At 35.8% G+C, this 27,198-nt stretch overlaps 1 protein-coding gene across 9 annotated transcripts in view; it reads right to left on the minus strand.

The window, feature by feature from the left end:
* Positions 1–505: 505 nt before the first annotated feature.
* Positions 506–27,198, minus strand: part of LOC592325 (MAP/microtubule affinity-regulating kinase 3) — an 81,143-nt gene continuing 54,450 nt past the window's right edge. Inside the window, exons 8-17 of one of the 9 annotated variants that reach the window (XM_011668423.2) lie at positions 24,528–24,764; positions 23,181–23,300; positions 22,095–22,307; positions 21,435–21,534; positions 20,488–20,502; positions 12,572–12,783; positions 11,909–11,997; positions 10,534–10,626; positions 7,863–8,108; positions 506–7,510 (exon numbers count right to left, since the gene is read on the minus strand). In XM_011668423.2, coding sequence (XP_011666725.1) covers positions 7,171–7,510; positions 7,863–8,108; positions 10,534–10,626; positions 11,909–11,997; positions 12,572–12,783; positions 20,488–20,502; positions 21,435–21,534; positions 22,095–22,307; positions 23,181–23,300; positions 24,528–24,764 — 1,665 coding nt within the window. In that variant the 3' untranslated portion in view covers positions 506–7,170. Of the gene's footprint in view, positions 7,511–7,862; positions 8,109–10,533; positions 10,627–11,908; positions 11,998–12,571; positions 12,784–20,487; positions 20,503–21,365; positions 21,538–22,094; positions 22,308–23,180; positions 23,301–24,527; positions 24,765–27,198 lie in introns of all 9 variants that reach the window. The other 8 variants (XM_011668420.2, XM_011668422.2, XM_011668419.2 and 5 more) reach the window with 8 other exon arrangements.

The raw sequence follows: 27,198 nt of genomic DNA on the forward strand, positions 1-27,198 counted from the left end.
ACCAAAGATTGTGGGTTCCAATCCAACCCAGGCAGACGTGTGTTAGTATGCCATCCCATTTCATAAACAGGCTTAAGTTACAGTGGAAAACACTCTGTCTCACAGCCAGGACGTTAAATGGATGCCTTGTGTAGAGTCACGTCACCACCCTTGCACGTTAAGAATCTACTGCACTATTTGTATAAGAGTAGGGGGAAATCCCAGTAGTAGTCCACCTGCACACCCCTAATCAGCTATAGGCCTACTGGGAGGAGACCCGAAGGTTACAATGATTCATCTCGCTTTTCACCTCCTAGGTTTAGGTGATGCCAAATACTTTAAGCTAATAATGTTCTTCCACATAACTAATTTCAGATAATCTGGAGACAAATAACTATTAGTTTTCTTTACATTTGCAACAAGTTTGTTGCAAATCTTAGTGACGATGATATATTTAAGCATGCACACATAATAATGTAGGTACGTTTATTCTCAGCACGAATACAAACACAAAGATACACCATCATTTTGTTCTGACAAATTTTGTCATTTTAATTCTCATCATTTTTTTAGGCCTTTACATACAAGGACAAAAAGAGGGGTTTGCACTGCTACACGTTGTCATCCTATCTGAGGTTTCCATGAGATTTCCATACAAACAAACAGAAAAAAAAGGTTGCAAAAATGTACACGTGACTAACTAGTAAGAGTAGGCAGCGTTCCATATCATATGTTTTTCATTCTCACTGAAATGTACAAGCTTCATATTATGCTGTCAACTCTCACACTGTCAGGAAGCCAAAATATTTCAAGAATCTTGAACTACATTCACTTCTGCATTTTATTGACTTTGTTAAAAAAAAATTGTGTGAACATATAGGAGAAAGTAAAAAAAGAAAGAATATGATTTACATTGAAATAGTTACCAGTAGTAATTTGACTGATTTTTTTAGTAATTCTGGTCCACATGAATGTGCTTTAGTCAAAAGGGACATGGGTATATGCACAACACAAACATGTGCTGTTGTTCACACAAGCATGCACACAAAACACGCACACACGTTATTAGATAACAAATGAAAAGAAAACAAACAAGATAGACACAGGAAAGGGACATAATATTATATGACAAGACATTTGAAAAACTTTGGCTTCCCTCTTACTTCAAGAAACAAACTAGGTTATGCCAGAGGCCAGACACAAGACTGGCATCTTCAAAGATTCATCTAAAGGTAAGACAATTGGAGAGATGAAGAACATTCTCATATCTAGAATGAATGAAACAATTAAAACAAGAGTATTGCCATTGGGTAAAACTTGGTTTCTAAACATGGTGCAAAACATTGCAAAGAGCATGGGAGGGCCATGGGGGAGGGCCATGGGGGAGGGCCATGGGGGAGCTACACTTTGGTGAATATGTTCACTCCAAGACTTTCAATATCTAGACACAACAGAATCAAATTTTAAAAATAAATAATTGTATAGACTTGATACACAACAGACATTGGATTGATTGTAACACATTCCGCAATGATTTCTCCTTCAAATTCAAAGAAGAAGTATATTTCCATGCAATTAACTACTTGTACCTAGCATATAAAAATAACACATCAATTTGTGCATACAAATGTCTATTAGTTACACACCATTTGTTTCCTTTTCTCACTCTGCTCAAATACTTACAGGCATTCAGTGTATGTGTGTGGAACAGCATCACAATGCAATCTCAGCATAAACACTGGAAATCATTACAATCCTGACTGTTTAAAAGATAAAGGATTCCAGTCCCATAGCTATATAGAGACTCAAGTAATGAATTGAACTCTTAACTCAATCCTTGTCAAATAAATAGCAATACGGTAGCAGCTACTGGCAAGCAACTAATCGATTCACTTTTCCTCCAATCATATTTGCAATTCTATTCTGGCAGTTTAGTTTTACATCGACCCATAATCATTTATGAATCTATCTAATTTTGGAAATATTCCACAATTAATCACATTCCGACATCGAGCACAGAGCTTGTTTTGGGATCAAATAAAAAAGGGAGAAAAAGAAAGAGAGAGTTGATCTCCAGTGTACATGGTCTGAAGCTTTTGAAATCCACATACACGCTTCCCCTCTTTACAATGTAGATGTTAATAATCAGTACTGATACAATTTTGACCAGCTGTTCAAACAAGGCAATAAACAATACCTTGCTATTTCAACAGCAGATGTATCGTATCTTTAAAGGGCTTAAAGTTTGTCCACATCTCTCTTATCCCTAACACTTTATTATTCAAAATTCAAGACATTGTTTTGGTCCCTATATGGAAATATCAATGTCAACAATTATCACACTACTGATACTCTCATACACCATTATAAGATACACCCATTATGTCAAAAAGATCAATTGGAATATTTTGATTCTCGAAATGCATCATATCAAGATATATTAGCGGAAGTGACTAAATAAATTGGTCTTTAATAGTGTGCATATTAAAAACTGCTTACATTTTGAAGATCTCATGTAGTCATGTTGCTAATATGTCTTAGCTTATATATACTGTGAAATGACCTGTGTGACCTGCGACCTTTGTTTCAACAACATGATTGATTTATGATGCATTCTGCTAATCGAAGTAAATAATTATTGAGACTATTAAAGAGGGGGATGGGATGGATGGACAGACAACACCCTGGGGAAGTATTTCATGTGGACTTTTTAATAATAATTGATGTGATCATTTTTCTTAGACTCACATTCTCGAATACAACCTTGAAATTGAATGACATTAAATTGTTTCTTCTTTATATACTTTCCTACCTTTATACCCAAACCCAATATATAATGCAAATTCCCACTCATTATGCCTTTCATAGTATGGAAGTCTTATCTCAAATAGCTTTCCCTAAATTCACTGATCTGTCTCTCTTTATATTCATTTTTGCATTGCACTATGAAGACTTGCTCATATGCAATGAAATGTACAGGATAAATTCATCAGCATCATCACTTTTTTTTTAAACACAATTTAAAAACATTACAAATTATGAAGGTGACCTAAATTTAAAGTAATATACATTCGCTGCAAGCATCTATTGACAACAAAAAATGATGAAATAAGTACTCAGTTTGCTATTTTTATTTCAATGTTGGAAGTGGACTCTATCTTATATAATAAACATACATGTATATTATCTGGTTGGAGCCCCAAAGTCATTATCTCATATACTTCAACACAGAGTTAATGCTCTTGAGGCTCCAAAGCCATGATTTAAATCACTGGCAAATCATAACCAAAGGATAAATTCTCTGATCACTTGTTTTCTTGCATTCACACACACTCCAAGAAGAGATTTCTATCGAACCTTCTTCACATTCTATCAAAGCTGTCCATTTGCTTTGGTTCATTGACAGTAATCAAGCTTTAGTCTTCTCCCAAACTATGGTCCAGTTAGTATATCTTTCTTTCAAATAAATAAAACGGCATTGTTATTATTACAATTACAGCAAAATACCCTGAACAAATAACTCTATATTTTGGAATAGTTAAAAAACATAAATTACACATTAAGACAATATTCTGGAATTGAGATGAACAAAATATGAGGCTAGTGGCTGATGAGAGGTTGATAGGGAGGATAAGGTACATTGAAAGTTGGCATGAGGAATAATGGCCTTTTGGATAATCTGAATAGCATAATGGTAGACTATAAAAACAGCAAACAAACAAATCTGTGATGTACCATTAGATGACTTATTTAAGTAACGCTTTGTGAAGCACATTATGAAGGAAACCATTGTTTGAAGGAGATGCTGACATCATTTCACTTGATGCTATGTTGTGATATACTGTAGGGATGCACAGTGAAGAGTATGATAATTCACTACCTGTGATTTCATAAGGAATTTGTGTGAAAAGAAACTTCACTTGGATGTCTGGACAAAACAATAAGCCACAATCAAATTTCTAGATGGAGAAGTCATATTGGATTAATCCTTCTATATTTCAATAACTTTCTCAACCCCTTGTTCAGCAATGATTAAATGGCACTTCTGATCGCACTTTAGAAATCTTGGGAGTAAATACTCTTTTCTATGAGTTAACTTTGGTGTAGCAGGCTAGAAGACGTGCAGCACTTGAAGAACCTAGCAACCATCCCAATCTTAAAACAAGACTCAAAATTAAAACACATTCAAGGTGACAGCTGAAGATGTACAGAATCAAAACAAACTACAATAAATAATAGTGATTAAAAAACAAAAACAAAAACAAATCAGGATTCCAGAAATCAGTCATTTGTTTTCATGTACAGTGCAACCCCTTTTTTCTCTACTGTCTTTCATAATTATTTTGTTTCTATGGTACAAGAACATATTCCACATATTTTTTTCTTCTACTTTACATGTTATGTACAGATACTTCACTTTTTTTTTCTTCATTACTTCCTGTTTTTATTCAATGAATAGTTTATTGTAGAACATAGTTAAACTGAGAGCAAGAATCCTAAGCATTCCGTGGCTAAATCACACATGTGCACTACACTGTGTACATCAACTATACCTGCAAGTTCAATCTTCATGTTTTTGCACTGCCACAAAATTTTGCCAAACACTTTTCTTCTTCGATGAAAGCACTGCTGTGTAACAGAAGTTAACTTCAATCGATTTAAAAAGAAAAGAAAAGGAAGCTATTGGGTGCAATAAGTTATAACATTTTACATTCTTTTCCTTCTTTTTCTGAGTGTTATTGCAATCATGTTGATAGCTGTGTAAAATTTGGTGGAGGATGTAACGCAGAGGATCTAGTGGCTCTTTGAGATGATACAGCTGTGGACATACACCATCCAATATGATACTGGGGACTCCAACTGCTCCAGACAACACAATGCAGCCCAGGAGTATGTATAAAATCTGCCATGGGTTCAACATTATGCTACAGTGCTTGGCAAAATTTGAAAGCAGTGACAAAACGCTGTGTAAAACTCACTCGTAGAAAGGCCATGTGACACAAAGGAGGTTCAACGTTAAAATGACCAAACATTCTTTTCTTACCTCCAACTCTCAACAATGAATAGCGCGAGTTAGGGATCTTTCTATATGAGTGAAGACTAAAGACCTCAATGGTCATGATGGACAAAATGCGTTTCTATACACCACATCATTTCTGAATGACATCACAAAGGGTTTTGGTCACATCAACCTTATTAATATACCAACCAGAACATCTACAAATTCAAAGAATCTTGTCAAAACAAAAACATTAGCAAATCAAATTTGATGAATAAATTAGGGGAAAATTAAAATAAAGGCTGTGAGTCTGAGGGGTATTGAATATGAAATGGAGAAGCTCTTTTAACCATCAATAAGCAAAAAATGACAAATAGAAAATGAAAATTTAGGGTTCAATTTGCATAAGTTTGATGTGAAATATCTGGTTAAACCTCCTTCATGAAAATGGCCAGAAACACAGATTTAAATGTGGCATAACTTAATAATACCTGGGACCTGGATAATGCTCTACGTTCAATCATCTTGCCTGCCTGATCATATAGTCTGCGTAATTTTACTGGAGCTGACATTAGACTGATTGGACTAGTATAAAAGTCTGAGGCCCAATTTACCGGACATTTATCGCTGAAATAACTGCTATAGAACATACAATGGTCAATTCTATCAAAATTACAAAAGTTACATACTTCCACAAAGTAGCAGTTATATTTGTATTGATGTAGGTTATTTTGTTTTTACATCAGTTAGTATATCAGACTGCATTATTTTCTTTCCTTCCAGATGAAATAATAAACAGTGAATGTTATTGAGCACTACGTATGACCCATGTTATTCTATGTTATAAGTATGCACACATTAAATCCTTGTGACTCGAGTCTTCAACTTCATTGACAAACCCCTAACATTCATTCATTCATTCTGAATGCGATATGTACTATAAACCCATATGAAAGGTTTATTCCATTAATCACCGATATTCACATAAATTAGCTTTTCTTTTCTGCATCACTTTGCACGAAGAAAAAAAAGAAGAAAAAAGTGATGCAGAAACACTCTTAGTTATAAGTCATATATCACTTGAATTACTATTTAAAAACAATTCCATTCCATCGATGCTTTCTCCTGTACCATGCTGGCTACTAAATGGCACTTATAGCCCAGGTACATCCCATCTTCCCCAGCTTGATGATTACATCATCAAACACAAGGGCTCCTTCTTTTGGCAGTTAAGACGCTTTTCCGTTTTGGTAAACGTAAAGCGAATAATGTTATGTGGAACCATTCAGCGTGGTCTTTGATGACAGTCTCATCATCACGATCCGAAGCCGACGAAGCAACGGTCAATCGTGGTAGGCCCTTCCTTCCTTCCTTCTGCTTGTTCTCATCTCAGACAAGCTAGCTAGGGCCTATAAACATGCAGCTACGACGGGTGAGGCAGTGGATTCAAAGAGATAACATACTTGATGAAAAGATCCTGAAAGAAGGTTACATACCCTGCTTGTCAATTACCCACATCACACATCCTAATAGATAAAGGGACATGGTCAAATAGATCAACATCTCACAGCAGATTGCATCTTCTTCTTCTGAGATTGGCCTAAGTTGAAAGGATCTTTTCTATGTTACCTCAATTTCAATTTGAGTTTTTTGCAAGAAACATTCTTACTCAGGTAAGACATGAGCAGAATCTGGAGATTTTACACTAGATTTGAATGTACTGTGCTTTGGTGTCTGCTTCATATTTCTTCCTTCTGATGATTCAAACAAAAACAGCAACACTGTAGAGTCTTGGGAATCTTCTGTGAGCTGGTGTAGATTTGAATCCTGAAGAACATCAAGAATGAGAGTGATTATCTTACATTGCATCTACTAGGTATAAGAGTTGGGTGAACATGGTGCGCAATCTGGTTTGTATTGCTACATTACAAATATGCGTACAGAAGAGTGCAGTTCTAGGAGCTTCTTCACAGATGATAAAAAGATGCTTCAAAGATCAAGATGCCATGATGTGATGTCATCTTGTTCACATACAAAGCAGACGGTATTATGAAAGTGTGGAGGATATGGATGGTAGTAGCAACCGCAAACACACGCTCTCCTTGAGCGTATGTCAGATACGGTGCTATCTAACCAAGTTGGACTTGAATCTCGTCGCAGCTGTCATGTTGCTGAATGGTTCCGGCATCACTTCACAAGCACAGTTCATTGGAAATCTTGGAGGCAATGTTCTTGAAGGCCATGGAGGTGCCTGATATCCGTTTAAAGCGCACCCCGTTGAGCGAGAGGCGTGGTAGCTTGCACACCTCCATCTCCCATTGGATGAGGTTATCTCCCCGCCCATCGCCATGTACACAAAACAATAGATAGCGCTCACGCTGTTCAAAGTCCACGCCGTTGGACTCAAGAACACGGCGGATCTCACCGATGATGGAGTCTGGCTCTTTGGAGCTAGTCGTCTTCATACTGAAGGTAAAGCGCAGTGACCTTGGCTTCACATACTCTGAAGGGGGTTCTGCCATTACTAGTGACCTGAAATCATGAAATGGGAATGAAATCAGTTATCAAAATATGAGATACATATTGGTTGTTTTGGTATTACCAGTGTTACACTACAAAGCAATGCCCCGTCCCCTGCAGTTTAAAAATGTCAATGGAATTGGCATTTGCGCTAATTCCTACATTGCAACAGCAACAGGAGAAATATCTGTTTAAGGACCTTATGACTTTGCTATCCAGTTCAGAGATTTCACACATTATAACACATTGACAGCTGATTTAAAAAGATAATTTCTGAAGCAAAAAATCTCAGGGCCCCATTTTAATTGTTTCTTGATTGACCAACCACCATAGATTAACACTAAATGTTTCCTACTATACCCACCTTCTGCTAAACTTGGAAGCAAACTTGCTGAATAAGGAGATGTTATGTGGGCCACCCATGTTCCTGGTAGATGTATCCTGTGAACTACCCTGGGCCGATGCAGGTCCATTGAACATGGGTCGCCTACCTGGTGCACCATGGATGGTAGCTCGGTTGACGGTACCTCTATGAAGATTAGAGCCTTGTACTGGTGGCCCCCTCACACTAGGTGAACCCCCTATTTGGTGTCTCTTGTTAGGTGCAGTACTGCAGAAGGAAGGGAAGTACATTTGACAAACACATTCAAATTAGATCATTTTCAAAGCATTTGATATTGAATTTTGATGCCTTTAACAATCTTAATGTGCATATATCTATCATGAATCCAAGTTTGATAAATTGAAAATATAAATTTTTTAAAATTTCGATAATATTTGAGCACATGCGGCCAAAAGAGTAAATAATAAAAATTAAAAACAAAATTTAGATATCTTTTCTTGTAAAAACAAATGTCAGAGAATAAATGTTAAGGATGAATAATATAAATTCCTGAATAAAGAAATGATAACAAAAGTGCATGAAGAATTGCATACTGGAATTAATTGCAACTCAAATGATGAATAACACATAAGCAATTTTTAATATTTAAAAAATGCAGTTAGAGAGGATACATAAACAAAGAAAACAAAAGAATGAACGTGAATGGTATACATTTCATACAAAAATAAAACCACACATGTTATGTTAGGGTGTCTGAAAACAACAAATGGTAATACTAAATCTAGAAGAAAGAGATGATATATATTTAGAAGGCAGTAACAGTGAATATAAATTATTATCTACTAGGTTTTACTGAGATATCACAAGAGCTCATCCAAAATAAGGAAAAAGAACGAGATAAGTTCAAAGTAGCATGATAGTCCTCATATAGTATGCCTTGATTCAAAACAGTACAGGTACAGGTCTAAAATCTGTCAACTTTTTCTTTAAAACATGCCAAAATATAAAGAAAAAGGATTAACTTTGCAATGAAAGTATGCTAAGACCAACTAGCGATTTGAAGGATATCCATTAGCAATTTCCAGGCAAATCAGTTCCAGGGAAAATATAGCTTAAGAGGCATTCAAGAATCCCCATTGGTAATTACTGCCATAGGCCTATCTAAAACAAAATATCTGAAATATTGATAAAATATCTCACATTATTATTTGAATTACATAGTGCACACATAAACGTTAGTGGAGAAAAGAGAATTCATTATTGTATTAAAGTAACAGCAACAGAATTCAGAGAAGACCAACACCGGGATGTTTTCCTTGAATCTAGAACAAACTGTACATTACTACAAACATACATTACAATACAACACATGATTACTACAACAAAAAGATATATTTCTTATTAAAAATACAAAAGCTAAACATGAACAAGTGAATCAAAATTGTTGGCAAGATAGAAGATTGAAAAATATCACAAATGATTATTGACACCTGTTAGTGAAAACAAATACATTGACATGAAGGCTTCATGAAACTACTACTAGCATCTTATAACCCCTTTTCATTTCATTCTTTATATGGTTGGAATGATTTCTTTATAAAAACCTATTCGAAGGATGAAATGTTGTTTAGAAGAAGTCAATGAATGTAATATGACCCCTGAAGAGCAATAACAAACACTTTTGTGAATTTATTAACGATGCACAAATGTTGAAGTAGATACAGATGACACACTAGAAAAAAAAGAATTAGATGTTTACAGTGTCTTCTCACGAAGTTCTTAGATTTCACACATTTTATATTAATGTATTATGTTTTGAATATATCAACATAAACTCCAATGCTAGATCATCTGCTTTCTATGTTTCTAGTACATCCATGTACAGTATTCTCAAAGTGCTATGGAGCATAATTTTCAACATTTCCCCACCTTAGATTCTATCTATCACTGAGTTTGAAAGAAATATTTTACAATGTTCATATCCATACGTATGGTGTTGTCTCTAGTATCTGTATACATAAATCAACCAACTGCTAAAGGGAATCACAATGAACACAAAACTTGTGTTACAAAAAACAAAGTCAATACATTTGCATTGAGGTGAGAAGTAGTAAACAATCTGGTGTGATTCCTACGCATGGTATTATTAAAGACAGGTGGTTTGTTAAGTGCAGCCATGGGTTTGAGGATGAAGGAGTAGGTAGGTAGGACAAAGGTTCTCACAATCATACTGGTCACACAAACATCAAAATACAACAACAAACCAGGGCTTTATCATAAAACAACTTTAAACCTGCCAAGCATAACCCCCTCCCAAATCTTCACAGTTAGCCAATTCTTTTTGATAGTCATAATTTTATTCTTTGATATATTTATGAATAACATTGAGGGGTAGAAAATTTGGGGCAATTTTTTTAAAGGGGGGTGGGAGTTGAGGGGGTGAATAAATCTTCATTGACCAGGTCCTTGATTTACCAGTGTAACCATTTGGGAGGGGGGGGGGGGGGGAGGGGAGGGGTAAGGGTGCATACTCCAACCAACCAACCGTGCCCCCTACAGCTATCTACTAGATGGGGGTACAACTAGAATAAAAGACAGGGACAAAGAGGGGAAGCAGGAGACATGTTGTTTTGAAAAGGCAGCTCTAGATGGAACCCAAGAGATTGGGAATTGGTTGGAAGGACAGGCTCACCTGGGCCGATTACTGGGGTCGTCAATGGGCGGGAGGAGTGCCCCTTTGACAGGATGACTGGACGTTGAGGAGGATTTCTGATGTCTTGTTGACCTAGAAACGTAAAATCAATCAGCATTGTAATTCAACGCCTCATGTTTCAAGGGCACATCTCACTTTCGATGTTTAATTCCGAAGTTGTCAGGATAATACCAATAAAGTTGTCTCTTTTTACCTATAGACTCCAAAGAGTAATAGGCACAGCCATAAATTTCTAGGTTTTCCTGACTTGGCACATTTAGGGCATACTAAAAAGGATTTAAGTGTTCAAATGTAACAATGTATCTTTTAGAAGAAAAAAACCTTATATGTGGTGTACTTTCAATGGAGCATAGCATTAAAACCCATGTCCAACTGTTGAAACCCACACTCAAGCCTAAATCCTCACTTTCTCTTTACAAGTCTTGCGGTACACGCAGTGATTACAATATATACAGGTGTAGGGGTTAAGGACATGAATGAGTCAGGGATAGAAAGACAAAACAAAAACAAAATCAATAAATAATATGGTGACTCAACTCAAAGGATGGTGGTAAATTATAGTTTGGATTATAGGTTGAATTGGAATAATAGGTGACATTGGTGTGGCTGCACTCTTCTTACCAACCTACTATTTGACACAATATGGGTAAAGTGAAAAGCTTAAGCACAATACCTGTAGATGTGTACACTACGCACATCAATTTTACCTTAGGTATTTATGTGTACCGGTAACACAAAATAACATGACTTACATGTTAATGAACTACAAAATAGACAAATAATTCTCCTTTTGTTGTAGCCATTTCTCAAAGGTAATTTCACTTTATTAAAATTAATAGACGTTTTCTTGTAGTTACACTTAAATAATAAAGCCATCATGATACTTCGTAGCCTTTCTCAGCAGCCATATGGGCCATGCATATGGCTATATATATATACAGAATTGGACGAAAGCAACCATTTTCTGGATAGCATAGTGAAAGACAGCTTTACTTTCACATCATTACGAGTGACTAAGTACATCTCTGTTGCTCTACACACTATTAGCAATACATAGAGGTGTATGCTATCTTCTATGCTGTACCTAAAGCATACTCATACAAATAGCAATAGATGAGTGAGCTGAGCTGCTAGATGGTAGTGATCAACAAAGCAACTCTGTATACTGCTGGTAGAGATAGTTAATATAACCTCCTTTTATTGTCGTGATGACATGTTCAACCTAGTTAAAGAGCGAGCCCAGATAAACCACTGCAACCATCTTATACAATCACTCCAGTACATATACACTACAACTCTACTTAAGTGAGGTCTGTAAGCAAGGAGAAGAGAAGATTGTTAGCTGGTTTCTTACCTTTCACTGCTGCCATTGGTTCTACTTGAGCCAGGGAAATCCCTCTCACCTGCGACATACGTGTTTCTCCTACTCATACCAGGAGGAGTCTAAAGGTATTTCAAAAACAACAAATCATCACAGCAATTTGTCAGAAAGATATATGGTTAGAATTAGATTTGTGGAAATGATAGGGGGCAAATAGCTCATAATTGAACCGCTTTCAATGAAACGGAAGTATAAGATTGAAATAACATATGTTTTACCCAACATGCTCAATCAAGTGCCAGAAACTGAAGTAAAGCATGAAAGTTACTTGTTAAAATGCAAATTCATTTTCATCATGAAGGGTTTGACATTCACCTCAAACTAAATACTATGTTGTAGAGCACATGTACAAGCTAATAAAAAAAAACCTTTCTTAAAACCTAGTATTGTTTCCAATCAATTCTTGTATGTTATTGATGTATTCGTGGAGATTACTAGATATATGATGAATATCTTGATTATATAATAAACTCAAGTTCAGTGTAACGCTCCCAATGTATAAAAAAAATGCTGCAAATGGAAAGTGTTTCATCTAAAATCTAAAGCAATAAAAACCCAATTAATGAAGTTCTTCTTCTTCCCAAAAAGTGCAGGCTTCATGAAATGAATATTAACGCACTGTTGCAACATGGTTACCTTTGTTGGCAGTTTGCTGGCGCTCTTTGGCGTAGATTTGGCTTTCCTGTCAGGTATATCTGACTGGTTGGGATTGTTGCTTGTGTTGGACTGTGAGCTGCTATCCTTAGACCCGATGGGACCGTGGCTAGAGCGTCCTCTGTCTCTATGTGGTGGATTGCCCATGTTCTCCTTCAAACTACTGTCCATGTGACGTTTATAGGAGTGCTGCCCTGTATTCACACGTGGTGGAAAAAGGAAGTTTTTGTTGAGTATTGTCATACAAAATGAAGATACTTGACATAGTGGCCCTTCCCGACTGCAGGCAAATGCATGCGTCTCAACTTTTGTCTTAGGGATGAGATGTCACACATCAAATAAAACGTAATACACTGCAAAATGGAAGTGCTCATAATTGATCACTAGTTCTCTTCCAATAGAGAACAACATGCTTTAACATTTCAGATATTAAATCACAAAGATCTTAGTCATTCTTTGGAATATTCAAATGTTGTACTGTACATAGATGAACATAGACTGGGATAAAGAGCATTACAAGGTCTCACAATCATTACTGATATGAAAATGCTTCAGGATTTAATACTTGGGTCAATACTTAATCATTTCTTTTCTACTCAATTATTGACCTCCAAATTTTGAATTACATTTCACCCCAAAATTAAATAATTGTTCACATTTATGTTTCCTATTTTTAACCGTCAAATTCAAACATATTTGGTGGTAGAATTGTTTTCTCTTTCAAAATTGCAATTAAATGCTTTATCAAGTTATATTATCTCCACTCTATATTCGGGTCTCTGCAAATTGTGACAACTTGGAGAGGCACATTTACCCAATATCACTAGTTCTTTTATTTAAAAAAAAAAAAAAAAAAATAGGTTTAACAAAAAATGTACTGTAAGTGCTTTAAATAGTTGTTTTTTAGAAGTCTTCAACCTGTTACTTAGGTAACTTTATTTCAAAACGATATTCCTCAATAAATATATATAAATGGGCAACAAACTTTCTAGTATTAAAATATATTTTTATCAAAATCCATTGATAGCACATAACAAGACTAAGAATGATAAAAGAGATTATGATAACAAGATTTGATGGGATAGTTTCTATGATGGCTTTATAATAGATGGATCTAATGACTAAGGACATAAACTATCTATGACTTTATTCACTCACAGAAAACATGACATAATAAATTATTAGTAAGGGGAAAAAATGACATAATGGGCAATGACTCTCAACATGTATTTGCATACAACAAGTTGCGATATGATTAATGAAATCTTGAGCAAATTTACAGATGTAATCCTGTTATAAACATGAAGAGAAGAACTGATGAATGGTTTCAAGCAAAAAGAATGTTTAGTGGCCAGATAAATTAAACACGCATATTACACATTAACATGTTTCTAGCACTGGATTCAGCATATAAGTATTAAATCATACTCTTTACAACTTATACTATTCGGACTTGTTAGATACACAATCAAGATACATACTCTACACAATATATGTTATCTATTAAATATATTTTTACTTTTGATAATATCAAAATAGTGTATGCCATGCAAACCATGAACAAATAAATACATGCTTCATATTACTGTATACAATATTTTTTGTTCCTTGAGGTGTTCTTGTAAACAAAACATTAACAAAATTGTTTTCATGAAGTCATTTTGAATAGGCTAATTTGATATTCTCTGTAATTCCTACAAATTTGGCTTTGACTTTTTGTTTTTGCTTTTAGTGGAGAACCAATAAATAGCTGCTGTAGAAATAGTTCAGAAACACATCTACCCTGGGATTTTGCAAAAGTATGGCAATTTAAGATAAATTTACCACTATTTACCATATATATATTAAATATTACATTTTCTTTATCAAATGAATTTCCATGATATCCATTGAGTTGCTGTGGCATTTTGTTCGAATAATTTCTTCTCTTCTTGCATTACGATTTAAACAAACAATCTAAAAATGTGTGAGTGCATCTCAAAGTGCAGACTGAGATAACTCTTTATTCTATGACATGCATAAATGTGAAATAACATGCAAAGCACATGCACATGTCTTCTAACTTGAATTCTTTGGGATGTACTGACTTATACACAACATATTGTTTTGTCAGTCAAATAAATAAGAATGCTGATCAAATAAACAAAGATATTTTAAAACCAAGGCAATCAATTTAGAAATGAGAATGCTGGTCAATTAAAAATAAAGACATTGTAACATTGATATATTAAACATATGAAAGTAAATAGTCCTTTGCAGTTGGTGTAACTGAAGACTATCTGGAAAGAAAACTGTAAACAATCATGAATTAAACAAAACTGAAATGAAGCAAAATGAGAGTTATGATTTCAGAAGAAATCAAACCACCATCTGATTTCTGATGTTTTTGTGCTGTTGGTAATAATTATTTTTAAAAAGGTTGGTTGAATTTGAGAAATCACTCACTTTCTTTAATGAGAACAATTAATCATCCAGAAATGGCATTCATTTAACAAACAAGCTAGGTTGCAAACAAGACAAGAAGCTAAGAGGACAGAAACATGTACAGATCCAGTATGGACTTCTCATCTCTGCATTATGTTCATTTAAAATTTATAATCATAACAGTTTTATCGCCTAAATGTCCTTAATTCAATGGTTTAATTGGTCAGAGCTACAAGCTTATGCAAAATGATTGAGGAATTGCAAGAACATTTTCAATATTTTTTGTGGTAATAGTGGAAATGCCTATCGTTCATACAATCACCTGTAGGTGAATACATTTACTTATCTCTTCACTTTTTTTCTTTCTTTCTAGTGTTAAATTTTTCAAGTGTTAATTCTCAGTATTCCTTTGTTTGCATCACATGAAATTCATCTAATTATTTTTTTCTTTCTTTCTATCACATATTCCTGGATGTTCCAAATAGCTACCTAAACTTTCTAGTAATCAGCCATGAATTAAATTATCTTCTCACAAGGCTGCCTATAATAAATGTTCACAGAAGTTGATTGAAGACCTTAATGCATAATCTTTATCTCTTGATTATCGAATCAAATCAAATCTGTTAGCAAATCTAAGAACATAAAGACAGGCAGAGAAGTGCGAATCACACAAAATTAAAGAGGACACATTGAATAAAATGTGATGCCTTTAGAAAGACAGAATAGCGATGTATTATAAGGAAATAAACTGGAAAATTGTGACATGGGCTGTGATATCATTCCACACAGAAAGACATATAGCAGAGGAAAACCCTTTAGTTCTAAACACAGGTGTGGTAACTTAACAAATGGGTCAGTTGAACATGTCCAATATGGAATGGACTTTCCAGTCATTTTGATAAGATACAATACTGCAACAGACACATTGCACCTGCTTAGCTCTAGCAGTTCTGGAGGTTACTATTACTACTGTATATTTCCGTTCTTCCTCATTTATTATAACTTATATAAATAATATTCCTCAGTCTTGACAGCTCTGTGTTCACTACTGATGCTAGCCTACTATGATGTTCTCATTATCATATTATTCTTTAAGTCATTATATATTGACTATGCTTCCATGTACCTAATGTTCCTGTCTTTTCAAATCTTATGTTGATGTAGACAGTATCCTATGCAAGGAGTGCCTTCCTATGCTACAGTATCCAGCAATGTAGGTTACATCAATACTATCATAATAAAATTCACAACTGGAGATATTACAGCAATTAACAAATATTGAATGATTTCATTGACTGTTTATCACAGTGTATATTAATGTGTATGGTAGTTGCCCTGCAACAGGCATAACTACCATGTATTGTAGAGCAAGCAGGCATTGATTGGATGAGTTAATTCTTCACATGAAGGCTGATGGAGCGCAATGGAATTGTTAGGGCAGCAGTAACAACATAATAACCTCTACAGCTCATCTAGACATGGCTGAAAGTGCTCTATTAAATTGACTGTTCAAATCAATGGATATTACTAGTCAACTGAGGGGAAAGGTCCTAGTGGATATAGACGTACCTCCTAAGATAATCCACACAAAACCCCAATGCCTTAATGTCAAGAAATTCAGTGATAAAGTTAAACACCTGTTCCCAATTCAAATACAGAGTTTTGTAATAGGAGTTTATTGCTGCAGCTGTCAATTAACAAGAGTTCTTCTAGATACATGAAGTCTGTGTATGTGTATATTCAGGGGTTTGTGACCCCTTTCTGTTTATTTGCTTCTTTTTGTGATTATTAAGGCACTTTTCACTGTAATGTGACAGCCGATGTTGAATTCTCCAACGAATGAAAGCTTAAATGAATTGTGTATCTTTAATCAACCGTTTATAAATATACAAAATAAAAAGAAAATGTCCTTCAAATTGCACCTACAGGAGGCACAGACAACTGTAAAAGAAAAATTGAAGAGGAAAAAAAGGAAGCACATACATAATATAATGATAATCATTGTAAGCATTATCATAGAGGTAAAGAAAGAAAAGAATAGATATTTCTCAGAAGATACATCGAGGCGGAGATGAGATAATCAAGATTTACTGAATGAAATAAAGAAGAAGTCAAGATTTTACAAAGAAAGGAAAAACAGAAATACACAAGAAACAGGAATCATTAGGAAAGCTACCCAAGTAGACTAAACAGATTCATGAGGGATGGGGGGGGGGACGGAGAGGCAAGAAAGGAGAAAGGTAAAAAGATAAAGGAATGGATAAATATATAGGAAGAAAAAGTAATAAAAGAGAGAGAGGGAGAAGGGAGAAGGGAGAAGGGGAGGGAGGGAGGGAGGGAGGGAGGGAGGGAGGGAGACAGACAGAGGGGGAGAGACCGAGAGAGATAGAGAGAGATAGAGAGAGAGAGAGAGAGAGAGAGAGAGAGAGAGAGAGAGAGAGAGAGAGAGAGAGAGAGAGAGAGAGAGAGAGAGCAATCAAGCAATAAAAACGATACACAGGATGAAGAGGTAAGCAGAAAAAAATGTTTTCTTTTCTTTTCACTCACCCTTTGAGCTCCACACATCTTCAAGACACAATGTTACCCTTTGCATGATAAAATGAGTGCAAAGCACTAACGATAATGATGTTGTTAACTCTGCTGCAATATGATCAGAAGAGCATATTTAGTACCAAGCTGAACGGGAGAATTACGGTCATTGTGGGTACTTATATGAATATGATACCTCCATGTAAAAGCAGGCATTATGATGCGCAAATTCACCCTTTTTGGCATTAATTTTAGCTACCGCCAAAGCACCTCCACCACCATCACCATTAATTAATACAATACAATGATTTAATGTTATAGCATATGCTTGGCATGATAAATGTATTAGCAGGGCTCCACACTAACTTTGTTCAGAGGGGGTCTGGTTTGAATGGTTCAGTATTACATGTATTTCTTTGTGTATGGGGAGGGAGAGGAGGGGGGAGGGGGCTGTTCAAAGCTTTTTTTTTTGGGGGGGGGGGGGTGGGGAGTGTTGTGGACCCTGTTAGTGTCAAACCCTTGTATTAGGATCCAAAGCACAAGCTTAAAGAGAAGGTTGAGTTCTGGGAAGAGGTGAAAAATAATTTGTGAGCATTACTCATTCTTATTATGCAAGTGTGGAAGAACATCAGTTAAGACATGTTCCCTGAAAAGCATGGCTCTTCAAATGCCTTCATATTCTAAATATGCATGTAACATCGTAAAGATCGGGGGGCCGGCTTTTTACGCCACTTGTTCGTGTAGTCCCATATACATCTTTCTGTGCAAGTGTTTGTAACTTTACCAAGACTTGGCCAAATTTCTTATCATTTTGATGATTCCAGAACCTTGCAATACACACAAATTCTTATATGCTAGATGCTCAACCTTTTCTGGTCGGTTCCACACCGCTTCATTCACAATGCAATCGCATGACCAGAACTCAACTTCATCTTTAAGCTGGCAGAATATGATGTAAACATGGTTAGACTGCTAACAGCAGGTTAGTATTATTTTTTTCTTTTAGCATCTCAAACTAGAAAGCAGGAATAGTATAAATGATAGCTATTGTTGGAGCTAAAGGACCCTCACAGCAAGGTTTGATACACATGCAGCAAAAGCGTAGTCATGCCTAAGCATAAATTACTTTGTCTTTCTTCTTTAGCACAGCTCTCTATCACTGTACTTTTATTCTCCTTTGAATGATGTAGAAGCAGGTTGGAATCAAATGATCTATCATTTACAGCCACCAAAATTTGAATTTGATAAGACTAATTTGAAAATGTAATAGCTAATTTCATCATCACTTACTTGGCCTTGTTATGACTAGTTCAGGGAGGAAAAAATCAAAGACACAAGTATCAATATTTCTCTGTCTTTTCAATTTGCTTGTTTTTCTATCAATTCATCTTTTTTTACACAAATTGTCCTTCTTTCAATTAATTTTATAACTAATGTCTCTAGCTGCAGTGTACAAAGTGATTTTTTTAAATACTAAAATATCTCAATATTTTTAATTTATGTAGTTGGGGAAGGAGAAATGGGTGTTCAAACATCTGTTTGTTCTATAGTCTAAATCATCTGCTATTGCAAAGCTCATCAAGTTTGATACATTTTTTCATAATTTTTATAATTGACACTTGCAATCATGTTGTTTTGCTCAAATATTTCCCTACTTAAGTTAATGGCTCTACAAATAGCTGCTTTTATTGGACTGTAATTTGTTTTAGATTTTTGATTTTTCACAATTTATCGCATTAATTTACAAACTGTCGCTACATGATTTTTCTCTGGTATCTGTTTGTCAAGGCTATCAGTAAAGACAGTCTTCACAATAGCAAATGAGAAGTTGTAGAAATAAAAATAAATGTAGAATGAGAAATACCATACCACGTAACTACATGATCTATCCTAAAGTAAATTTCTCATGCTAATCAAATTATCACTGTATATTTGAGGCAATGAAGGGAAATTGTTAAAAGCATTTACTTTTTTAAATTCAAAAATTAATTGCATGTCTGGTTAATACAGAGGGTGCATTTATTTTTGCGGCTCCATAAAGCGTCCATTTTTTTTTACATTCACAGTGTCAGTACTTTTCTTAAAATCTAACATGCAAAAAGTGTCAGAAAGGATGGTCTCATCTGAATGAAAGATATCTAATCCTGGGAGATACCAGTACATGTGCATGTATTCTATCTCTTATTTTTGTGTTTAATTCACTAGTAAGAGCAAATGATTTGTATTTATGATGCAAGAACAGTCTAAAATGGTAATACAGCACATAAATCTAATGTTTACAAATGTTGACAAAAAACATGTGTTATTTCATGTGTGGTTTTGTGAAAATCTATTTACAGTCATGCTTATCTGTCCATCTTTACTATATAACCAAATGTTAAAGAAATCTACAGTCAAGTCCTAATACAGTAGAAACAGCTCACAGAGAATGACAGCACCAACAACCAAGTTACGACACACGCTTAAACAAAGAAAACAAAACACACATGGGGAAGTATACAATCCAGAAAATAAGTATAAAGAAAAAGAATTAAGAGCTGGTTACATGACTAATTAGAATACATTTGATGAGTAACTGTACAATAGACAGTTGCTAAACATATGGTATAAAGGTGGATGCTTGAGAAAATATAGGAACTTAAAGACAGAGAGAGGATTTTAAAAACATTCAAATCTAAGAAGAATAAAAGAGTGAAAGTAGCTATCAAGAGCCAGAAACTAAAGAGGTTAAGGGATACATAGAAAGATCCAAAGACAAGCAGGCTCACCAAAAATGACTGACTAGAAATTGAAGCACCAGACAAGAGTTACAGTAAGTAATAGCTATGATACTACAGGCAGGCATTCATCACAATAGAATTGCTTGATGAAGAGTTATAAGAATAAAAAAAGAATGAGATTTATTAAAAAGTAGAAATTCTGGCATTTCTGATGGATTTCATTACCTCTTTTCCTGACGACTAGAAGAGAGTAGGTGAGATGAAGGTATATATGGAAAGAGACCAGAAGAATGCATTTGTGGATGAGACATGGTTCTCTCAATAACACTCATTATACAATCTTAGATTTCCAAAAATATAACCTCAATTGAATTAGAATATCGGTCAGTTGATGGTCAGTTTACCGGACATGTTTCCATGAAGTAGTAGATAGTGATTAACTTCCAATGAAATATAACTAACTGTCATTCTTCACCAATGAAGTGCACAAACAAGAAACATGAGATACTGCAAGGGTGGGTGCGCCCATAATAGCACATTATTTAGTAATAAATATAATGACTCGGATGTATATATAGTTAGGTTAGGACTGTTACTAAGGATGAATTTTTGATATGGGGTACACCCAGATGATTATCAGAGTAAATCTAGTTATGGTTGATATGTGTATTTGATTGAATAGTATTGAGCACTCACGTATATAGAGATAAATGTGAATGTTACATAATATGAACACACACTCTGATATTTGATTGAGGAGGAGGGGAGGGGGGGGGGGGGGTGGGTAATGCCAATATCAAGTCATTGCAGTGGTTCAGCGCAAAGCCCCAGCAGAATCTCATGATTCAAGTTTCCTTTGGCAAAAGCATTGCGTGCAAATAAAGTAAAAAAAGATGGAGAAAAAAACCCAAATAACTTTTTGAAAAAAGGGTAATAAATTGTTGAAATAATACAATAGAACTGCTTGCATGCCCTTTGACAGGCCAAGGTGCTTAGGTGTACATGTCTTTTCACAAGAATAATCTTGGGTAAAATGCACGAAAGATAACAGTGGAGATGAAGTGTCCAACCAAACACAAAATGACATGCCAACCAAAACTGACCGTAATTCTCCCCGCCATGACTAAATCGTCTCTCTTTCTGATTGGATGGGATGCTGCGCTGTTTCTTACCCTGGGAGGACGGTGATTGTGTGATGGAGGAGCTCAGATCACTCACGGTGCGCTGGGGTAGTGATAGACAGCTGCCTGACGTAGAGTCTGCATCTTCAGCCTGCTGATAGATACAGGAGGGGTGTATGAGATGGGACATGAACAGTTTGAAGAACAAATTTGAAAAGGTTAAAATCAAAATTAAGATTTATTAACTTGGCAAGTTGAGGTTAATTTCATCCAATTCTATTATGTAGATGGTTTCAAGAGCTTTATCTTGTCCAAAGCACAAAGCTAAAGCTAACAATGCCACAAATAATTGATCCATTTCGTCACTTATGTGGCATTGTTTATTTACCTGACTGTTGAGAAAGCCAGTGTATGCTTATAGGTCGGCAAACAGGGAATCAACAGATTGTAGTCCTCTCAATTTTTTCAACCCACTACAACACCAGTAACAACCCCTCCCATTTCAGAAATCATTTGGACTATCACAGAGGAACCGAGGTTGCTATTAGATATTCATCCGGATCTTCATCCCCTAACTATATCATCAAACTCTCCCTAAAATTATGGAATAAAGACATTGCCCTCTCACAAGCTATTCGTGACAAGATATCTTCTACTCTCTCTTGCATGCAACGCCCACGTACATACACCCTGCCTGCCTGTCTGACTTACATCACTATGCCGCCTTCCAAGGAGGAGGTAGGTGGCGTAGTGCTCATCATACTTATGATTCCTGAGTGAGTCTTCAATCTCCTTCCTCTTGAAGCCCATACCAGTCATGGTTTCTATCCTTCTCTCATCATAGAAGTCCTCCTGGTTGTCTTGATGAGGTTTCAGCTCATGCTCCTCAAACCCAGCATTCATCCACTTGTCCTTCATTATCGTCTACAGACAGTCACGAGTCACAAGACAAGAGAAAAGTGAGAATGTTAATAATAATAATAATAAAAATTATTACCCTGGTTTTAGCCTAGCTGCCATTACAGCGCTTCAGCATTTCAAGGAATTAATTCCTGCCCGGTACCCATTTACCTCACCTGGATCGAATGTGGCAAATGAAGATTAATGTCTTCCAAAGGACATTAATGCTGTGTCGGGGATCGAACCATGACCTTTGAATTTCAAGTCAAGTGCTTAAACCACTCCACTACGACACTTCTATGTTGTTTATGTCAATATTTATATGAATGCTGTGACTTTAGCATTTAGATTATTCCTTGTAAATTCATCCTGATTCAGCACAATGACTCCTTATCTATCTATAAATCATCTACTCCTCTCAGTAAAATAGATGGACGTGTAAGAAGCTTTGCTGGGGACGGGGTGTGAATTCGAGAGGTGTTTTCATCCTAGTAACCAGGAATGCCATGCAGGGCTTGATATTTACAGGACCCCTGTGCACAAGGACCTGTAAAATCTAACTAGACTTCATAGCTAAAATCACTAAAAATCAGTTACTAAGTATTCAGCAAACACATTTGAACGGTCTTGAACAATGTTGGATATCAAAACAATTCACTCCCTGGTAAAAGGGTGAATGCACTGTTGTGAAAAGACTAATGAGTTTCAGTGCAAGATATTTTTGAAAGCACAATATTAGTCAATTTATATTCAATATTTCAGGGATATAATCGTATGTTAAAAATACAGCAGTTGACCACAGCATATCTGAACAAGGCTTAAAATCTTTTCATTTTGCTGCAGCAGTTTCTTTGTAATAGATTGGTTGCTGTGTGATGTCTGTACATGCGTACATACCTCTAACATGGCTCTCTTGGCTGGATTCAACATTAGAAACCTCTTGAGTAGATTCTCACAGTCTGTTGACATGTAGAATGGTATCCTATACTTCCCTCGTAATACTCGCTCTCTCAGTTCCTGTCAGGTGCAAGGAGGTGAAGTGAAAAACAAACAAAATGTGAAGAATTAGAAAGAAGCTTATCATCATTTCAATAGGAATGGAAACTGAATAGGGTGCTAATACTACTGTCTTGTATATTTCATCACATCAAAAGGCAAACAAACTTTCCCATTATTCTGATTCTGATTCTGTTGTTTTGTGAGTAACTTACTGAATTAGTATTTTAAGATTTGAATTAAATTATAACATTTAATGAGTATTTAGTCAATTTACTTCAACTCAATAATGGAGTTTAATACCACTGATGAGAATTCCTGCTTCGTCTTATTTAGCAATGAAGCATGAAAAAGGGGGAAATGTGAACTGAAGTTGCGGATAATACAGCGATCTCTACATAAGATAAGTTTTACATGAATATGAGCACATTAAAGAAATGCTGTTATTATAATTACCATTATTTCCTAATATACAAATAAGAAGTGTACTTTCAATAGAAGTATAAATGAAACTGAACTAAAAAGTAATGAGCTTTCATAACATTCAAGTACATGAGCATTCCTCTCCTGGTAATAGTCTAAATAATGTGTGATCATTAGACAGACATTTTTGAAATACACTGAGATTAATGCTCTCCAAATTTGCTTGTATGTTTGAGTAAACAATTGAGATTGGGACTGGTTACTGAATTAATTAGAAATACGTATTATACACCACAATGTTCACCATGTTTTGGTTTCGACAGACACATGTTGTACAGCTATTTCAGGAAATAAGTATACAATTAAGTTCCCTACTTTGAGTTTAATTAAAGTATCTAATCAAAGACCCTGAAAAATGGCTCAGTTAAAGATTTCAAAATGTAGAAAAGGAGTATATGTTTCTACTGAAGAATGATTTCTTTCAATGTCTGTCAAATGTTCTATACTCTACATCTGTCTCTTCATCTATACTTTGTATCTATCATTACTTATTTCATTGCTATGACTACTGTAACTAACACTGGTGGGTATTACATAATGCTGCTACAAACAGAATCACTGATACTTTTGGTATTTCTACAGCAATCTCTACCCCCTCAAACATCTTACTACTAAAACTCCTATCAAACACTTTCCTAATATTACTGCTGCTACAAATTAATGTTTTTTAAAGAAATCTGCTATTGATACTACAGATACTCTATCACATGATTGGTATAAATATAAAGAGTTTTCTTCCATGCTGTCAGTCACTAGAATACTTACCTTGAGATTTTGTCCATCAAAGGGTAATGACCCACTGACCAGCGTGTAGAGGATGACCCCTAAACTCCAGACGTCCACCTCGGGTCCATCATATTTCTTGCCTTGAAACAATTCCGGAGCTGCATAGGGTGGACTGCCACAGAAGGTATCTAACTTACAGCCAATCGTGAACTCGTTGCTGAAGCCAAAATCTGCTATCTTGATATTTAGGTCTTTGTCAAGTAGTAAATTTTCTGCCTGTTATTTAGGACAAATGGAAAAGGATGAAGAGATATTTAAAATAATCTTGCAATTAAAAACAAAAAATACTAGCACGATCCGTGATAGTTTATATACCTTATGAAATATTAGCTGATATCAATAGTGAAGTAAGAGGCAAAAAAGACATCCTTCAATAATACGGCGAGCAAGTATCCATAATTTGCTTAGACTAAGGTATATTTCAAGGATAAAAAGTGACCATCTGGGAAAAATGGTGATAATTTAAACTTGAAGAAATAAAATAGGACGCACTCTAAGAATGAGGAAGGCAAGAAAGGTGAATAGAGATGAAATAAGACCGAGTTAAAAAAAAAAGGGGGGGGGGGAGCACAAGAGAGTTTTCGCACTAAAAAAATTGCACATATAATCCAAGACTGCCAACGTTATCATATCTTGCACATCTCTTGAACGATTTCACTTGTAGAGATTTCCTCATGTTACAAGGTAAAAATTGCCTCTTCTTTCTTGTGAACATGATGATGTGCATCAGGTTGCATCAATCAACATAGAGCACCGGACTGATGTTGTCTTTCTCAAAACGTGCAAACTAACTGTCTCCAGCGCGCCTAATCATCTCCCTCCCAGACTGCGCTTTACCAGACTCAGCAAGCAAAGCAGGACAGTGCAAATCACTCCACTATAAAGGGATTCTATGATTATCTACATGTGTGAAAACCTGACCATTACACTAAGTAGGGAGCTGCGGTGGTGTGGAAGAGTCGTTTAAACCTTAAATTAATGACTTTCCTATTCCAAAACAGATAGCAAGGTTCTAATACAGAATGTATGCTGTGAGACAAAAAGTAAGTCATTATGTTAATGAAGACAGCCATCAAACTGCTGGGGATTTCAAGAACCATAGCCGTCATTTTCTTAATAAGAACGCTAGAACAACTGGAGAGGAGGGGAAAAACACAGGTTGAAAACAGGATAGCAGGTTGGGATGGAAGGAGTAGAGGGAAGACTGAGATCAGCTAAGTAAAGTGTTCTAACCAAGGTTGGGCTTTGCACAAGATGAAATTCAGGGAAAGTCTAAAGTAGTGACATAAACTTGTCATCCACTTTATTAGGTTGATGAACACACTGTGACTCGGTTAATTGCTACAGGAGGGTGGTAGGATTTAGGGTTGTTTATGGACCTATTCTTCCCACTCAAGATGATCAATGGGAAATGTCAAAAGGGAACCGAGGAGGATAGGAAGACTGAAGGTAATGGTGGTAGGAGGTGCAGGAATATTAATTAAGTGCTTGAGTGCCCAAGAGAGGGAGAGGGTGGGGGGGGGGGGGGGGGGGGGGGGGGAGGGGGGGGGAGAGGGGGGGGGGGGAGGGTGGGGGAGAGTGATGTCAACACAGTAACTTATTGGATGACAGGGGTCGAAAAAGCAAAAACAGAAAAAAGGAGATAATGTAACAGACATAGAAAAGAAGAGAAAAGAGGATAGAGATAGAGGAGAGAGATCACGGTGAAGAGACTGGTCAGAGTAGAAAGGACACATGGGATTCAAATTTTTATTCTTAAAGATAATCTTTCTTATTATAATGTACATTCAATAGAGCAGCATTTCAAGGTGGCTTGAAGTTTCTCCAAAATTTAGTTAAAAAGTTGCTTTGACAAGAAAAGATAAACATTTCTTTGCAGGCTTGTTGAAAAAGAAAAACTAACAAACATATCTTTGGGACTACATGTTCTCTTCAACAAAACTATTTTTGTATATTTCTTTGTTGATGAGCTCCTTTAGGGATATCATTTTACAGATGCCTTGAACATGCAGCATACATTTTTGTTTCACGTTTCATATTTCCTTATATTCAGAACAAAGGACTATCTCTAAAGCGGGTCATTGTCTGAAGAGGGTTCAAAGTCTCCTGAGGACTGATGAATAGACTTGTAAGAGACAGCAATTAAAGCAAAATGGTAAGGAGAAGAGACTAGCGATGATCGGTAATGGGTTCTCCACACTGTGACCTAGATGTTGGGTGTGGATGTGAGTAGGGTAGGGTGTTACCCCCAAGGTTAGCATAGTCCTGCAGCTAGGGCCCGGTGAGGGTGACTGATGAGATACAGGGCTAAATCATTAACCTCTTCCTTTAAAAGCAATCCTCATTGCCCCATGGCTGAGCGGTTTGTTTATCTGTTTGCAGTCAAGGCCTTCCAGTCTTCATGTAGAACCACACGTACAACTCCCAGAGATACTACAAACCTACTATAAATGTACCAGATGATTGATCCTGGATAACTATTCATAAGTATTTATTATTGTTTTTATTGTTTTTCTTTCTAACTTAACTCTCTCTCTACATCGTTCTCTACCTAACCTTTTCTCTCCCTTTCGGTAATTTATGTATTGTATATTGTGTAGCTTTATAGACATTCAATGTGCATTACGGTTCGAAATTAAACAAATCTTCA

Source organism: Strongylocentrotus purpuratus, unplaced genomic scaffold (genome assembly GCF_000002235.5).
Source record: "Strongylocentrotus purpuratus isolate Spur 01 unplaced genomic scaffold, Spur_5.0 spur5_scaffold_5, whole genome shotgun sequence".
NCBI classification, from domain to species: domain Eukaryota; kingdom Metazoa; phylum Echinodermata; class Echinoidea; order Camarodonta; family Strongylocentrotidae; genus Strongylocentrotus; species Strongylocentrotus purpuratus.